Source organism: Schistocerca nitens, chromosome 7 (genome assembly GCF_023898315.1).
Source record: "Schistocerca nitens isolate TAMUIC-IGC-003100 chromosome 7, iqSchNite1.1, whole genome shotgun sequence".
Lineage (NCBI taxonomy): Eukaryota > Metazoa > Arthropoda > Insecta > Orthoptera > Acrididae > Schistocerca > Schistocerca nitens.
This window is the reverse complement of record NC_064620.1, coordinates 115,353,105-115,371,859: the sequence shown is the minus strand read 5'-3', so window position 1 is coordinate 115,371,859 and position 18,755 is coordinate 115,353,105. Positions and strand designations below refer to the sequence as shown.

The following is an 18,755-nucleotide window of genomic DNA, read 5'->3' as shown; positions in this document are numbered from 1 at the left end:
AAGAACGTGGAAGTATAAGCCCAATTATCAGTATGATATACACCTCCCCACCCTTCCCTGATCACCGCTGGACTGGGTGTATGCAGTCATTCGATTAGGAAGGCATTCATAAAACCGTTGTATCGTCCCCTGAAGCAAACTGGCCCACAACTTTTGTAACTGATCCATAACAATAATAATGGCGTGTGACGAGGGCATCCCGTCGGATAGACCGCTCGCCTGGTGCAAGTCTTTCGATTTGACGCCACTTCGGCAACTTGCGCGTCGATGGGGATGAAATGATGATGATTAAGACAACACAACAACCAGTCCTTGAGCGGAGAAAATCTCCGACCCAGCCGGGAAGTGAACCCGGAACCTTAGGACTCATATTCTGTCGCGCTGACCACTCAGCTACTGGGGGCGGACCTCTCTTGTGGTAATAAGGTATGGTCGGGCACAACCTTGACGACGAGTGTGCCGGCTGTCTCATTCCCATGCAGTCCAACACTGGGCCTCTGTCGCATTTGAGTGCCTCAAAAATCTGGATTCTGCACTATTTGACTGGAAAGTCAAACAGAGACCCAGAATGAGGCCACTTTCACTGTCAGTGCTGATAAAGTCGTCTCACGCAGACACACTGCGTCTCTGTGGCTTTCACACTGATCACCCAACATTTATGCTGTTCTGTCTCATTATTCACCTTACCAAGCCTGATAATAGCACTAAATACTAACAACGCCAGTGCACTCTCGTGGACTTTCTCCCTGTCACAGAGAACTACGACTCTAATCGTTTACATCGTCACCAATAATATCCATGCGTACGAAGTTATGAGTGTGGTTTGATAAGTCTAATGAATCTCCTTGAAAGAACGGAACATTTTTATTGCGCCTTTATGGTTGGTAAGCTTGCTTATTCCAAGGATAACAGAAATAATTTCAGCGATGTACAACGTTCAAATCATTGTTGACAGCCGTCTGAAATGGTCAGTGTGTCCACTACGATTGAAAATGGTATAACCAAGTTTCGTGCTGTTATTAAAAACTTTTGGTTGAAGTTTTGGTACTGCCGCACAAATCAAAATAGAATCGGGTGAAGTATACACGGACTCTTCACCATCACTGAAGACAATTTACTTTTGGATTAATGAACTTGAACGTGGTCGGACAAGCACCGAAGACGAAGCGCACTCCACCCTTCCAATTGCGGTCACCACAAAGGAAACCACTGATAAAATTCATTTCATGGGGGTTCAAGACTAACGAATAACAATTCATGAGGCTACGGCGACAGTAGGCGTCTCAGCTGAGCGAGTACATAATATCCTGCGCGGAGAATTGGCTATGAAGAAGCTGTGTGAGAGGAGGGCGCCATGATTGCTCAGTAAAAGCAAAAGCGCATCCGACACAACATTTTAACACTGTGGCTGGCGATGTTTAATCGCAATTCGCAAGACTTTACGCGCCGATTTGTGACAGCTGATGAAACCAGGTTCAGTCATTACATGCCAGAGTCAAAACGGCAGTCAAAACAACTGCAAAGCCTGGTGAAAGTGCACTGAAGAGGGCAAAGACCATTTTGTCAGCTGGTAAGGTGGCGGCCACTTTTTTGGGATTTTCAAGGAATGATCCTGATAGGTTGCTTGGAGAAAGGCAGAACCATGGCTGGGCACTATTGTGCATGATTGCTGCCAACTTGAGTTGGCTGAAAACAGACTAAGTTTGGTACAAAGAAAAGTGCTCTTTCACCAGAATACCATCCCACACATCAGCAATAACGGCAAAAGTGGGCTTTGAACGACTTGCACTCCATCCTTTTCACCAGACTTAGTCCTTAGTGACTTCTTCCTGTTCCCTAACTTGAAACTTTAGTTTTGTGGGAAGAAATTTTCCTGAAATGAGTAAGTGATGGTTGCAGTCAACGACTGTTTTGCAGAGTCTGACTGAACCTGTTTTTTCGATGGGATGTAAATGCTGGAGGATCGCTAGACCAGATGTGTATTCCTCAAAGGAGACTATGTCGAGAAGTGATGAGTTGTTTACTCCAGAAACATTTTTTTTTGTTTTTTACATCGCAAGAGCCTGCTCAAATGTTTAAGGGAGTTTGACATAGCAGAGAAACTCATCAATCTGATAAAGATCTGTCTGAATGAAACACGTGCAAAGGTGAAGATGGGAAATCGCATAACTGAGGAATTTGAAACTGTGACAGGACTCAGGCAAGGAGACGGGCTGTCCCCTATCCTGTTCAACTTTGCCCTCGAGAAGATCATACGCGAGACCTTCCAAGAGAACGAAGGGATTGAAATCGAAGGAAAGAGACTGGCATACTTAGCATATGCAGACGACATCTGTTTACTCTCTAGGTCGGAAGAGGAGCTGGAGCAAATGACCAAAGCACTAAAGGAGGCTGCCAGCAAATTTGGGTTAAACATAAACGAAGCCAAGACAGAGTCATTGTCAGACTGCTGATCATCTACAATCACTGCAGGTTGGGGACCAGTCCTACAAGAGAGTGCTAGAATTCAAATACCTAGGTGCACTTTTCACTGAGGACTCGTCATGTGAAGCAGAGATCAATGACAGAATACAAGCAGGAAACCGATCTTACCACAGCCCAGCACGACTGCTTCGGTCCAGATATTTCTCCAGACAGTTAAAGATTCGACTGTACAAAACCCTGATCCAGCCTGTTGTTCTATATGGCTGTGAGACATGGAATATCCGGAAACAGGACTTCCATAAGCTCCTTGGCTGGCTCTGAGCACTATGGGACTCAACTGCGGTGGTCATAAGTCCCCTAGAACTTAGAACTACTTAAACCTAACTAACCTAAGGACAGCACACAACACCCAGCCATCACGAGGCAGAGAAAATCCCTGACCCCATAAGCTCCTTGTTTTTGAGAGAAAAGTGCTTTGGAAGATCTTCGGTCCAGTTCTGGATGCAGATACAGGGGAATGGAGGATCAGATACAACCGAGAGCTTGGGGAACTATACCAGCAGCGCAACATAGCAGGAACAGTCAAAGCCAAACGAATGCAGTGGGCCAGCCATGTGGCCCGGATGGAGGATCACAGATGGGCTCGGAAGCTCCTGGATTTCACACCTACAGGAAAGAGACGGCCAGGGAGACCCAAGAAGCGTTGGAGGGATGGACTCCATGAAGATTTAAACCAAGTGTCAATAGATGTGAACGGATGGCGCATAGAAGCAATGGACAGAATACAGTGGAGGAGGAAACTTGTAGATGCGTGCGGTCCACTGGGCCTGATCACGTAGTAGTAGTGGTAGTACCAGCCGCTTGAAACCAACCTCGTATACTGACATCTGTCCATGTCTTCTGGGTGCTTCACTTCTTTTGTCAGGCTGTAAATTTTTGAATTTATAGAGTATGATTCAGGGGCAGACTAGCCGACTGTGCATTCAGTAGAGATGGGGAGGCACTTCCGTTGGTGAGAGCTGGCGGTGCTCCTGGTTGCAGATGGGTTGCGGCTGCTGGAGGTACGCGTGCCGGTGCACGCGGTGCGCGGGCAGACGGCGCGGCTCGAGTGCCGCTTCGACCTGGAGGGCGAGTCGCTGTACTCGGTCAAGTGGTACAAGGACGGCCGCGAGTTCTACCGCTTCGTGCCCAGGGACACGCCGCCCGCGCAGCTCTTCCCGCTGCCTGGAGTCGCCGTCGAGGTGAGGTGCCTGGCGCTCCACACACACACCTGTTCCAGGGCTGTACTCTGTGGTGGGAACACTTACTCTAACTACCAGTATCTCTAACAACTGACACATTCGTAAGACATTCATTTACCTGTGGCCTTGGAGGCATAATGAATTATCCCAACTACACCTACTTTACGTGACCAGGCTAAGAGAACCGGTGTGGCTACTAGGAAGGTGTTCGAGGGTAGTACTCTGTTGTGGGAACACTCACTCTAACTACCAGTATCTCTAACAACTGACACATTCGTAAGACATTCATTTACCTGTGGCCTTGGAGGCATAATGAATTATCCCAACTACACCTACTTTACGTGACCAGGCTAAGAGAACCGGTGTGGCTACTAGGAAGGTGTTCGAGGGTAGTACTCTGTTGTGGGAACACTCACTCTAACTACTAGTTTCTCTAACAAGTGACACATTCGTCAGACATTCATTTACCTGTGGCCTTGGAAGCATAATGATTTATCCCAACTACACCTACTTTACGTGACCAGGCTAAGAGAACCGGTGTGGCTACTAGGAACCTATTCCACAGGACTGTAACTCCCACTTTCGGCCTCCAATCACCGCCGATGCCATTTTGCATAAATTGTCATAGACTCTGTCTCTCCTCGTTTTCCTTGGTCTCCCTAAAGGCCTTATTCTGTAGGGAGTAAAGATTCATAGATTTCAAAGGCCCTCGATTTCTCTCCATCCAGTCGACATAAGCTGTCCAAACAAACCATTTGCTTCTCATCAGGATCACAATATTTCGCCGGATCCAGTGATTTCATCTTGTACCGGACCATTGATCTTTTAAAGACTTGCGCTCGAAAACGAGAAGATTATTAACTTTTCCTTTCAGACTGACCATGTTTCTCAACCGTACAGCTCTACAGTGTTTTGTAAAACTGGAGTTTGAAAATCTTTGAGAAAGTGCGACATTTAAAAAGCTCATCGAGACGGAAGTACGACTGGGTACCGGTTCGGATCCTCTCTTTTATCCCTGCTTCACTTTCAAATTCCTTGACAGGCTGCGAGATACACTGAAGTGCCAAAGAAGCTGGTATACGCATGCGTGTTCAAATGCAGAGATATGTAAACAGGCAGAATATGGTGCTGCGGTCGGCAACGCCTGTATCAGACAAGTGTGTAGAACACAACAAGGGTGGTGTTATAGTCGGTGCACAAGCGATGGGACACAGCATCTGCGAGGTAGCGATGTTCCCATACGACCACTTCACGAGTGTACCGTGAATATCACGAATCCGGTAAAACGTCAGATCTCCGACATCGCTGCGGCCAAAAAAAGATCCTGAAAGAGAGAGAGCAACGGCGACTGAAGAGAATCGTTCAGCGCGACAGAAATGACACCCGTGCGCAAATTGCTGCAGATTTCATTGATGAGCCATCAACAAGTGAATCATTCAACGAAACATTATCGATATGGGCTTTCGGCGCCGAAGGCCCACTCATGTGCCCTTGATGACCGTACGACACAAAGCTTTATGCCTCGCCTGTGCACGTCAACACCGACATTGGACTGTTGATGTGTGGAAACATTTTGCCTGGTCGGACAAGTCTCGTTTCAAATTGTATCGAGCGGATGGATGTGTACGGGTTTGGAGACAACTTCAGTAGTCCATGGACCCTGTATGTCAACAGGGAACTGCTGAAGCTGGTGGAGTCTCTGTAATGGTGTGGGGGCCGGCCGCGGTGGCCGTGCAGTTCTGGCGCTGCAGTCCGGAACCGCGGGACTGCTACGGTCGCAGGTTCGAATCCTGCCTCGGGCATGGGTGTGTGTGATGTCCTTAGGTTAGTTAGGTTTAAGTAGCTCTAAGTTCTAGGGGACTTATGACCTAAGATGTTGAGTCCCATAGTGCTCAGAGCCATTTGAACCATTTGAATGGTGTGGGGCGTGTGCAGGTGGGGTGATATGGGACCCAAGATACGTCTAGATACGACTCTGACAGATGACACGTACGTAAGCATACTGTATGATCACCTGCATCCATTCATGTGATCTGTGCATTCCGACGGACTTGGGAAATTTCAGCAGGACAATACGACACCCCACACGTCCAGAATTGCTACGGAGTGGCTCCGGGAACACTCTTATGAGTTCAAAGACTTCCGCTGGCGACCAGGCTCCCCAGAAATGAACATTACTGAGCATATCTTGTATGCCTTGCAAAGTGTTATTCAGAAGAGATCTCCAGCCCATCGTATTCTTTTACGGATTTCTGGACGGCCCTGAAGGACTCATAGTGTCAGTTCCCTCCAGGACTATTTCAGACAATAGTCGAGTCCATGCCATGTTGTGTTGCGGCACTTCTGCGTTTTTACGTGGGCTCCACACGATATTAGGCTGGTGTACAAATTTCTTTGGCTCTTCAGTGGGTATGAAGCTCAATGAGATGAGTTCGATCAGTTTCTGGCTTGGGCCCTTTCTTGTATCCTTGTCAATCATGATAGAAACATGATGCATCGTCTCTAAAGAAGGGTTAGATTCCCATTACCAGTGGCTACAGTGGGTCTCTTGAATAAGCACAACCACAGCTCATTAACAGATACTCAGTCTTCGAGTAATTCAGCAGGAGGCCAATCTTGCTTGCAGCCGCCTCCATGTGTGTGTGTGTGTGTGTGTGTGTGTGTGTGTGTGTGTGTGTGACGTGCGCGCGCTGTCAATGTTTGTGCCTAACTGCGTGTGTTTGTGTTTGCTGTGGGGTGTTCAACGAAAATTAGTAAGAACGAATGCGGTTAAAATGTTCTGAAACAAGTAAGAATAAGTCTGACGCTATTACACTTACTCATTCCCAGCTTCATTCACGGTTACCAGCACATCCATGTAGCCTCCACGTTGTATACATCTACCTATAAAGGGAGAACCTTGATATCCAGCGACAACATCTAGGAGGTTGTTCAGGTTTTTCTAGGGGTATTTTGGCAGAAGGGATGCATATTTTTCAGTGGATCGGCAACAAATAATATAATTTAATCGTTTCTCATCAGGCTCACAATATTTGGCCGGACCCTCCCTACCTCAGTGATTTCATCCTGTACCAGACCACTGACCTTCCTAAAGATCCTCGAAAACGAGAACGGAATTTATTGGTATCTGTACTACTCTGAAAATATGTACAGTGTAGTGAGAATACCAGCGATGGGCAGTGTGTGTCTTGTTTGTAAATGAAGTTGTCCACAACTTACTGTTGACAACACTAATGCCACCTTTACTCTTCGCCTTGGAGCACGCATTCGTTACTGCTCTGTTGTATCTCGGGTTTCATTTACCGGCAATGTTAGTTTGACAGTAACGATAGGTTTGCTTAAATAAATCTTCTGCAACCAGTCACGATTTTTCTTTATTTTACTTTTCGCACGATGCGGTTAGGGAAATGATTCGCATTTTCAAGAGTGTGTTTTTGGTGCGCATTAAGTCATTTTTATTGATGTTGTCAAAGTGTGAGAGTCTGCTTCATTCGTTGGCTTTTCCTACAATATAGAAGAAACATGCGATTTTTTAGTTCGGTATCGATTCTTTTGGTGAAGGTAGTGGCGTGATTTAGGAGAATTGGTACTTACAGTTTTGTAATGGTCCATTGGTGCAGAGTCTCACACACACTAAACATCACACACAAATTGTTGTACACTTTTCACATCGAAAATATCTTATATAAACAAAACAGTTACAAAGATATTCTTAGAGGTAGTTCACAGAGACAACATTATAGGTCTGCCACAGATTATGATATGCTTTTGGACAGAGGTTATTTGACTCATAAATTACTTATATCGATTTTACAATTGTCTTATTTCTATGTTTTACTATGTTTATTTAAGTATACTATAGAAACACCTGAAGAAATTCACTGCTTCACTTTGACGTTTTTCGGTTAGTATTTAATCTTCATATTTTCTGTAATGTGAATATATCTCGAGTTCTTCTAGCAAATACATTTTATCTCCTTTATTTATTCGGTGGAGTAATTTGACGCCGGCCGCGGTGGTCTAGCGGTTCTGGCGCTGCAGTCCGGAACCGCGGGACTGCTACGGTCGCGGGTTCGAGTCCTGCCTCGGGCATGGGTGTGTGTGATGTCCTTAGGTTAGTTAGGTTTAAGTAGTTCTAAGTTCTAGGGAACTTATGACCTAAGATGTTGAGTCCCATAGTGCTCAGAGCCATTTGACCCATTTGAAGTAATTTGACATTTTGCTCTATTTTTCCAAATGGGTGTCCTGTATTATGTATTTGTGTTGCATTGCTGACATAGTGTGTTTGTTGTCTGTGTAGTCTTTAATGTGCTCTGTGTAGCTGGAGTTGAAATTTCAGCCTGTTTATCGTAGGAGTATTCCTGGCATGTTACCTTGTACACTCCTGGAAATTGAAATAAGAACACCGTGAATTCATTGTCCCAGGAAGGGGAAACTTTATTGACACATTCCTGGGGTCAGATACATCACATGATCACACTGACAGAACCACAGGCACATACACACAGGCAACAGAGCATGCACAATGTCGGCACTAGTACAGTGTATATCCACCTTTCGCAGCAATGCAGGCTGCTATTCTCCCATGGAGACGATCGTAGAGATGCTGGATGTAGTCCTGTGGAACGGCTTGCCATGCCATTTCCACCTGGCGCCTCAGTTGGACCAGCGTTCGTGCTGGACGTGCAGACCGCGTGAGACGACGCTTCATCCAGTCCCAAACATGCTCAATGGGGGACAGATCCGGAGATCTTGCTGGCCAGGGTAGTTGACTTACACCTTCTAGAGCACGTTGGGTGGCACGGGATACATGCGGACGTGCATTGTCCTGTTGGAACAGCAAGTTCCCTTGCCGGTCTAGGAATGGTAGAACGATGGGTTCGATGACGGTTTGGATGTACCGTGCACTATTCAGTGTCCCCTCGACGATCACCAGTGGTGTACGGCCAGTGTAGGAGATCGCTCCCCACACCATGATGCCGGGTGTTGGCCCTGTGTGCCTCGGTCGTATGCAGTCCTGATTATGGCGCTCACCTGCACGGCGCCAAACACGCATACGACCATCATTGGCACCAAGGCAGAAGCGACTCTCATCGCTGAAGACGACACGTCTCCATTCGTCCCTCCATTCACCCCTGTCGCGACACCACTGGAGGCGGGCTGCACGATGTTGGGGCGTGAGCGGAAGACGGCCTAACGGTGTGCGGGACCGTAGCCCAGCTTCATGGAGACGATTGCGAATGGTCCCCGCCGATACCCCAGGAGCAACAGTGTCCCTAATTTGCTGGGAAGTGGCGGTGCGGTCCCCTACGACACTGCGTAGGATCCTACGGTCTTGGCGTGCATCCGTGCGTCGCTGTGGTCCGGTCCCAGGTCGACGGGCACGTGCACCTTCCGCCGACCACTGGCGACAACATCGATGTACTGTGGAGACCTCACGCCCCACGTGTTGAGCAATTCGGCGGTACGTCCACCCGGCCTCCCGCATGCCCACTATATGCCCTCGCTCAAAGTCCGTCAACTGCACATACGGTTCACGTCCACGCTGTCGCGGCATGCTACCAGTGTTACAGACTGCGATGGAGCTCCGTATGCCACGGCAAACTGGCTGACACTGACGGCGGCGGTGCACAAATGCTGCGCAGCTAGCGCCATTCGACGGCCAACACCGCGGTTCCTGGTGTGTCCGCTGTGCCGTGCGTGTGATCATTGCTTGTACATCCCTCTCGCAGTGTCCGGAGCAAGTATGGTGGGTCTGACACACCGGTGTCAATGTGTTCTTTTTTCCATTTCCAGGAGTGTATATTCCAGAGTCTAAATATGGATCATGATTACACTTTATATTATGTATTAGTTTTTGTTGTAGTTTATTAGATGTAGAAAACACAATTTTTGCTTTGTGATTTTTGAAAATATTTGCAATCTTCTGTGATACATTGCCTTTGTACGGAATACTAGAAATACCATTAGGAAACTGTAAGTACAAATTCTTCTAAATTTCGCCACTACCTTCACCAACAGAATCGATACCCAACTAAAAAACGCGTGTATAATGCAGACTCTCACACATTGACAACATCAATAGAAATGGCTTAATACACACAAAAACGCACTTGAAAATGGTAATCATTTCCTGAAACGTGTCGTACGAAAAGCAAAATTAAGAAAAATCATGATTGGTAGCAAAAGATTTCTATATAAACATAGCTATTGTTTTCACAGGCGCGGGCTTTCAGTTTTCACGTTAACAGTAATACACAGCAGTATGTTTGATCTTATTCATGAAGAGTCAGTGCCTCTTCTATTGGTTATCTGAGTGCAATGGAAAAGCGCTTCAGTGTCGCTACGCTGAGCTCTTCTCGCATCGATGGAAACCACATCTCAGTATTTTTGCCACTCTCTCTGAGGATTGCTGCACTGCTCAGTTTTGTGCTCTACATGTTAGTAATGGCGCCTTACTGCCTTTTCCGCTACCACGAAGGAAGAGAGGTAGATTAGTGTCTGAGGTCCTGTCAAGGACGAAGTCATTAGAGACTATGCACAGGGCCGGCCGTTGTGGTCGAGCGGTTCTAGGCGCTTCAGTCCGGAATCGTGCAACTGCTACGGTCGTAGGTTCGAATCATGCCTCGGGCATGGATGCGTGTGATGTCCTTAGGTTAGTTAGGTTTAAGTAATTCTAAGGTCTAGGGGACTGATGGCCTCAGAAGTTTAGTCCCATAGTGCTCAGAGTCATTTGAAGCATTCGAACTATGCACAAGCTTGGATGAAGGAAGGATGGGAAAGAAAATCGGCCGTGCCGTTTCAAAGGAACCATTCTAGCATTTGCCTTAAGCGAGGGCCGGCCACGGCGCGAAACGACCGGATGTGTGGGCTGCGTGGAGATCGAGGATAGTCCTGCGTCGGCTTCGCTCGGTCCTCCTCTGAGGGACCCTGTAAACAGCGACATTTCATTTAGCACTACGGTGTGGCATTTTTCAGTCGCGCAACTCGCTTCACTTCAGCTGGCTCTGGTGTCAGTGCTGCTTCCCTTCGCTGTTTATTCGTGGTATGAACGTTTACAGGTCCAGTGGATATTTGCACAAAAAGAGGCAGTCTAGCGATCTGTAGTCAAAAGCTGTCAAAAACGAACGGAAATGACTGAAGACAGGTATGCGTACTCTCAATATCTATGATGTATAATCGACGGGTACCGCATATTTGCTGCGAAACGATACTGGAATCCCAGACAGAAGGAGTTTAATGATTTAGTCGACAATAAAAGAGTAAAAAACTAAAACGATTAACTTGCGTGGTATATTGTTCTACACATCAAGAAGCATTTTTGGCTAATTCTGTAGGCATGGAGCACGTAAAGAAATTGGTGGTATGAATTTCTCAAGTAGCACACGTCATTCCACTGTGAGTTGCAACTGTTTTCAGACCGAGTGAGGTGGCATAATGGTTAGGATACTGTACTCGCATTCGGGAGGACGACGGTTCGCATCCGCGTCCGGCCATCGATGTTTGGGTTTCCCGTCATTTCCCTAAATCGATCCAGGCAAATTCCGGGATGGTTCCTTTGAAAGGGCACGGCCGATTCATTTCCCCATCCCCGACACAATCCGCGATTGGTCTCCGTCACTAATAACCTCGGTGTCGACGGAACGTTAAATTCAGTCTTGCTTTTGGAGTTGAAGAGTATGGGGACTTTATATATTGCTGCAGAATACGTTGCTCCAGAATCTTTCCAGGCATGCTGTTTGGAAAGATTTTCCGATTTAAAACACGCTATTGTTAAATTTATGAACGTAAAAGGAGTGCACTACAATTAGAATACTGGGAATGGATTACAGATGTAGCACTTTAAGTGCACTTTACTGCGCACTGGTCACAGAGAGAATCTGAAAGACAAGAAACAACTTGTGTCTAACATGATAGAGATGTATTTAAAAAGAAAGTTGCATTTTAGAAGGGACAGATTTTGAGAAACAGCCTCTAGTTCGTTACGATCACTGGTGTTAAAGAAAATGTAAAGTCTGAAGAATTCATTATAGCCTTGAAAGAATTACTTCTAAACGTTCTGAGGATAATGCCAATGTTACATCTGTTTGGAAGCGGTTTTCGAGATCGTTTCACTTGAAAGCGCCTCTATGGATATTCTGATGTACCTGACTGAACTGCATTGTAATTCCCATTAAAAAGACAAGTCTTTTTTACGTTAAACCCGTCCAAGACGTCTACATTGTTTTCCTCATGTAGAGTTTCCATAATCAGGTTTGAAAAGCGCTACAATATTTCCATTACCATAGGTGGGTGAAAGATCTTTTTTTCACTATGAGACTAAATCAGTCGCGATTACATGGCAACTGAGCACGAAAACCTTTGAAACTGTCCGCATGTGTCCGTATTGTAACAGTTTGTATCAAATAAAAATTATGTTAAATTGGTTGACTCTTACATAGAAGATCACAGCAACCAGCCACTTTTTACAATGCTATTTATTTATCTTTAAATGCGAACATTTTAGGTTAGGCTTTACCGTGACTGTTATTGACATTGAATGAAACAACAAATTTACTGTTACCAAATACTATTTATTTATTTCCACTACGCGTTTCAAAGCTTTAAACCTTCATCATCAGGTGGCTTTATATTTGTTAGTATGATATTTGTGTGTGAGTTGCGTTACGATTTTTGGAGGAACTTGTGGCACTGTCTAGTGGAGAAACAAAGCGCTATTTCAGAACATGGTTTTGGGTTTCTTTTGACAAAAATCTAAACGTATATCTAACAGTAAAAATAAAATAGAATACCTACAGTGGTCACAAGTTCCTTCCACTGTCGTAAGACATCTTATGTGTACTGTCATATTTTGTAAACAAATATGGCGTCTGGAAACTATTAGATGCAAGGATCGTATAGCAGAAGAGAAAACATTATCACAAAGTAAGAAGAATATGCATCGTAACAACATCGTTACAGAATAAATTTTGAAAGGATATTGAAGATGTTTGTTCTGAGTTGTCGAATGCTTGCATTGGAATAAATATTTCAGATGGTATATAAATTCAATTTTGACAAGTTAATGTAGCTTAAACTTCATATTCGTTTGTACAATCACGTAGCATGTTACAAACTTTAATTACAATAATTATGTTGTCTACAGTGGTAATACATTGGTTAACGGTGTACGACTGCCGTTGATTACGGTGCAAACGCAGACCAATGACAAAATAAAATACCATTGTTACAGACAGCACAATGTGATGCATTTTTAAGACTTTTTCACGGCTACACTATCAAACTTTGGCTGGATAAGGAAACAGTGCATCAGTAATAACAACTGTAATTTTTCTATGTTCAATCTGGACGACAAGGAGATGTTGCAAACCACCTTCCATTGCTCTTAAATAAAACTCGGCTTTCTCGACATCCACTTTTACTGCTAACTATAGATGGATGGACGTTTCTAGATTTTCCCTTCACCTCTCCCAACTACAAGGTGATTATAATTAAACCTCCGTTACTGTTTACCGTAGGGGGACCCAACTTAACAGTAATTCGGTTCAGACTGTGCGCTGGAGGACTTACGTTGTTAGTAGTGTTAGTGTCGTGACTTGCGTTAGGCGCAGGTGCTGCTACGGCGACGTAAGGCCGAAATACAAGCTTCGGTGTGCGTTACAGTTGCAGACAATCAATATTGATCTGGACAAGGTAAGCAGGGATTTACTCGTAAAGCTCTTTTAGAAAAGCAATAACAATAGTGTTGCTGCTCTTCGTGAGTATCGAAGCATTAAAAGAATACGGAAAGATCCTCTTTCCAGATCGTAGTTGAAGAACATGATTGAAGCCGGCCAGAGTGACCGAGCGGTTCTAGGCGCTACAGTCTGGAACCGCGCGACCGCTACGGTCGCAGGTTCGAATCCTGCCTCGGGCATGGATGTGTGTGATGTCCTTAGGTTAGCTAGGTTTAAGTAGTTCTAAGTTCTAGGGGACTGATGACCTCAGAAGTTGAGTCCCATAGTGCTCAGAGCCATTTGAACCATTTTTGAACATGATTCAATCAATTGCTCCACAAATTGTTGAAGAAATTACTGTTGCCATGACTGCGAGTGCTGGACGCGATGTGCGATCTTCAAGCAGTGGACGAGCTGTGTCACTGCAGCTTCCACATTTTATGGTCCACCGCTTGAAAAGTGCTGCAAACAATTGGGACAAGGTATTTCTGGTGCGGTTTCAGTCTGTCATGAATGCAGGTGGTCGTCCCACTGAGCAAAGTTTGTGACCTGAAACGTAAACGTGGTACGCAATGAACAAATGTTACCCTATAAATTAAAACCTCTTTCTTTCAATGGTTAATCCGTTATTTCTCTTCCGCATGTCATTACGAATGTTTCCACAAAGTTTCGTAGTTCTAGGATCACTCGTTTTTCATGGGGACCCTCTCAAGTAGCGGAAGTTTATGGCCACTCTGTACTAGTGTAGAATCTAGCTCCCGGCGCAGTGCCTCGTTCGGTCTTAAGGATAGAGCCTCGTTGTTTATTGCGTGTAAATTACCGAGGTTTAAAAGTATCACACACAAGCAGTTTATGGAGGACACTTGTGGACCTTGAGATCGGGGAATGCTCTAAATTTTTCCCACAGGTTTCCTAGACGTGCAATATGTGAAACACCGTCTAGTGAATCTGGCAAAAGAACTCCCTGTGCCCGATAGGTTGGTTGTATCTGGACGTAAATGTGAGGTAGTTTTTTAAAGACACATGTTGAGTATTCTATGTCATCCACGAATTCTTTCGATATTTTACAATATAATACTGAAAGAACAGATAACGCTATGGTATTATGTTCGATATGTTATTGGAAGTGACTTACATAAACAAATGTCAAGTTTTATGAAACTGTTCTGAGTTTGGTTTGCATACTCGTGCAACTGAATTTCAGCTCTGTGCCTCATTTAATGTATGTTACGCTCTTTGATATGTACTGCTAGCACAGTGGGAGCAATATGAATGCTGTGGCTCGTTTCCGATTCGATGGCTGAGGTGTCAAAACTGCTTCCTTTCGATTTAGTGACTGAGTGACCCAAGTGAGTTCTCTATTCCAGTAAGGAAACAGCATACTTCCTTGGTTGACACTTTTTTACAGGCGAGTTCTGAGGAAACTCTACAGATTTGCCATCTTGCAATTAGATAACTGTTTACGACTGACAACTAACTTCCAGAAAAGGTATCTTTGCGCCCATGACATCTTCATTAATATAAAGAAATCCATCTGGCGATCACTGCCATCTTGGTGAAAATAATAATGACAATTTGAGTAGAATTAAATTAATATAATATAGAAAATATTTCCGTACCTAATGAATACTATAATATAATCTCCCTCTCTTCCCACTCTCTCTTTCCCGCATCTCGGAAGTACACAAGAAACCGTCAAGCAAAATTTTTGAATACGTTGATCAGTAAATTTTGCTACTCAAATATCACTCTTTAATTTATAAAGGTCAGTCAAATGAGAACGAGACAAATGGAAAAAAGTAAGTAAACTGTTTATTATTACAAAAGTAATCGGCTTAACTGTTAATACATTTATTCCGATCTGAGGCAAGACGGTCAATGCCGTCGTGGAAAAATGTTTGCGGTTGCCTATGGAACCATGATTGAACCCAGGGGCACACATCTTCATCCGAAGCAAATCAGTGGCCACGAATGTCTTTCTTCAGGGCTCCACAAATATGGAATTCGTATGTGGACAGATAGGGACTGTATAGAGGATGAGTAAGGACTAGCCGGCCGTAGTGGCCGAGCGGTTCTAGGCGCTTCAGTCTGGAACCGCGTTGCTGCTGCGGTCGCAGTTTCGAATTCTGCCTCGGGCATGGATGTGTGTGATGTCGTTAGGTTTAAGTAGTTATAAGTTTAGGGGACTGATGACCTCGACTGTTAAGTCCTATAGTGCTTAGAGTCATTTTTGAGTAAGGACTACCCAGCAAACATTCTGCAGCGTAGTCAAAACAACCGTGTCAACATGTGCGCAGAAATCACCTTGCAACAGAATGATTACGTCCGTCAACATTACTGAGTGTTTGGATTTGATGAAGCGCTTCAATTTTTACAAAACGTTAGAGTGCCACTGTGCGTTAATTATGGCGTCGTGTTCCAGGAAGTCAATGAGCAGCGGGCTCTTGCAGCTTCTCCAAATCGATTGTTTCAAGTAAACACACGTGCACACGAGCGCATGATGCGTTCGCTATACACAGCAGACATCCGGGTGTAAATTTCGCTCCCGGCACTCCTTCTGCAATCAAAATCCGCACTACACCTCGCTGTTCCTCCTTCCCGGCACCCACAGTGAAGTCAAACGCACACAGGACTCGCTGACCTCTTGTCGAGCTCATCTAAGAGGGAAACGGCACAGCAGTTACGTCTACCCTGTTGCTTCCCGATTCCCAGTACAGGGAACTTTATAAGCACATCTACTAGCGTTACCAACGTCAGTGCCATGTTCTTTAAACATTCTGTCTCGTTTTCATTTGACTGCTCCTTATATATTCTGGTTTTCGAGCTACATAAGGGCTTGTTCGAGCCGGACTGTGGAGGCGTCCGGCAGCAGAACCAGAGACAGTGGGCTAAGCCATCCTCTCTGTAGAAAAACTAAAAGACTAGAGAGAGACAGAGGCAGACTGTATGAATCCGTCTGATATGTCCCAGAGTTGGAGTGGAAGAGAGCGAAAAGACTGGGCTTTTCACTCCAATACTCTGCCAGCAACCGCCACGTGACTCCATCTTCACGCCTCCTATTGGCAAAGCGCGGTGTCACATGTTTCGGTTTCTTCAGCAAAGTACCGGAAACAGTGGCGTCTGCTGACGCCACGGTTATACCTGTCACTTCGGCACTGTGCGATTTTACGCTAACAGCATGGTTGAATGACATACGAAAAAATTCAGAATAAAGTTTTGTTCCGAATTCGTAAAACTGGCGGAACAGCCTAGCTGTCCTATACAGCCAAGCTTCTCTACTGTACCATAGTGTTTTAACGCTTCATTTTCTTCCGATGCGGGAATGGGTGGAAGTCAGTACACTTCCGAATATGGCCAATTTGTCAATAGAGAAGGTTAGGAATTTTGTGTAAGATTTGTACAAATTTCCACAGTTGTTGTTGTTGTCTTCAGTCTAAAGACCTCTTCTTCAACTGACGTTTGTTCTCGCATTTTTTTTTTTTTCATTTTGTTGATCCAAAAAACTTCTGTGATATTCTCCAGTTGTTGTTTTACCCTTCATAGTGTAACCAAGCCCGCTCGGTTAGCCGTGCGCTCTAACGCAAAGCTTTCCGGGGAGGGAAGGAGCGCCTGGTACCCGGCACGAATCCGCCTGGAGGACTTGCGTCGAGGTCCGGTGAACGGGTCAGTCTGTGGATGGTTTTTAGGCGGTTTTCCATCTGCTTCGGCGAATGCGGGCTGGTTCCCCTCATTCCGCCTCAGCTACACTATGTCGGCGATTGCTACGCGAACAAGTTCTCCACGTACGCGTACACCACCACCCACCACCATTACTCTACCACGCAAACAAAGGGGTTACACTTGTCTGGTGTGAGACTTTCCTTGGGGGGGGGGGGGGGGGGGGGTCCGCCAGTGGCTGAATGGCCGAATCGCACAACAGCCCTGAAAAAGTGGCTCCGGTGTGTGGCGGCGGAGGGGTGAAGTGAAGTGGACTGCGGTAGTCATCGTGGGGTTGTGGACGGCTGCGGCGGGAACGGATCCTCTCTGTCGCTTCTAGGCCATCGGTTAACATATAGTACAAACAAAACAATACCGTAAAAAGAAGCCTTCTTACCTTCTAAATTTCTGCTTAGTTATCCGAGGGTCTGATGCTTAATAGTATTCTTAGCCACAGCTGTAGAACGGAGAGTAATAAGCTTGGGTGGGGTTGATTAAAAATATTGTGATGTTTCGGATGAGCTGTTTAGTATACCTCTAAGATGCTGAAGTCTGATCCCCGGTGACCTGCAGGTATGGGAACCCCCATCAAAGCACGCCAGCTTAAGAAATACTTAAAAGCACGGTTACGCAACACAAATGGGCTCAAATAACCTCAAAAAGGAAACTAGCGGTTACCATAATAATTTTCTTTATTACCATAAGACATCAGACAGTTGATTTAACCACTGAATCAAACATATAAATATTTAGCAAGTGAACAAAGGGTATAATTATGACTACAGCCTCGGTACAGGTAGGTGGACACATGAAAGCTTAACACGGAACTGCGAAAATTGTCAGTGGTTTAAAGAAAAAAACTCCAGAGAACCAAGTACGAACACCAACGGATTGTCCCACGTGCATCATGGTGGCAAACAGCTGGCTGTGAACGATAAAACTGCGCATTTAAATTAGCTTCGCATTCCCCTCTGCTTGGTGACTGCATACCGGCTCATGCTTACCATTCTTAAATCGTGTGAGTGTGAAAGACAGCCCAGGTAGACCTCTATGCTCTGCTCTAAGCCGGAGACATCACTCTCTGTCTGCAACGACTCCTCGATCTCCCTGAAGCAAGTGCTTTCTTCGATCGCTCAGCAGCAAGTGTTTTCTGACTTGACCCTCCGAAACTTAGCTGGCTCTACCAGGTTAGGAACCTCGCTGGCCAATAGCATCAGACCTCTACGAGTTTCAACAAACAATAATTTTATAAACAAGTTTTACAAATTCCTACTATCATGGATGTAGTCATGTTTAATGGTATAGCATGGAATGGAAGGCAGAAAATCTCTACCACTACATGGGAGATTTTCAACCCCACCCAAGCTTGTATGTATACGTATGTGGGAAATCGCACCTTTTACCGAAATAATTATTGTGAACCAATCACAGTCTCTGTTACTACGATGTAAATGAACACTCCTTCGTGACATGGCCGCAGTCAATAGGCGATCCCAGGGTCTCAAGTTTTGATTGCTTCACCTGGCTTCCAGGTTTTTATCTCGCCAAAAGGATTCCTTCTAGTGTCTTGCACAATGCAGTTTTTACAGCACACAGTCCCTCCCGCTATGCACCTGCGGTCCTTTACTTGCTCTGGGGCTGCTTTCAGTGCTGAAGAAGTTAATGACACTCTGGTCAT

General features: G+C 45.3%; 1 protein-coding gene across 1 annotated transcript in view; it reads left to right on the top strand.

The window, feature by feature from the left end:
* LOC126195493 (uncharacterized) overlaps positions 1–18,755 on the top strand; it is a 453,513-nt gene that overhangs the window by 216,585 nt on the left and 218,173 nt on the right. Inside the window, exon 3 of the mRNA XM_049934121.1 lies at positions 3,466–3,665. Coding sequence (XP_049790078.1) covers positions 3,466–3,665 — 200 coding nt within the window. The remainder of the gene's footprint in view (positions 1–3,465; positions 3,666–18,755) is intronic.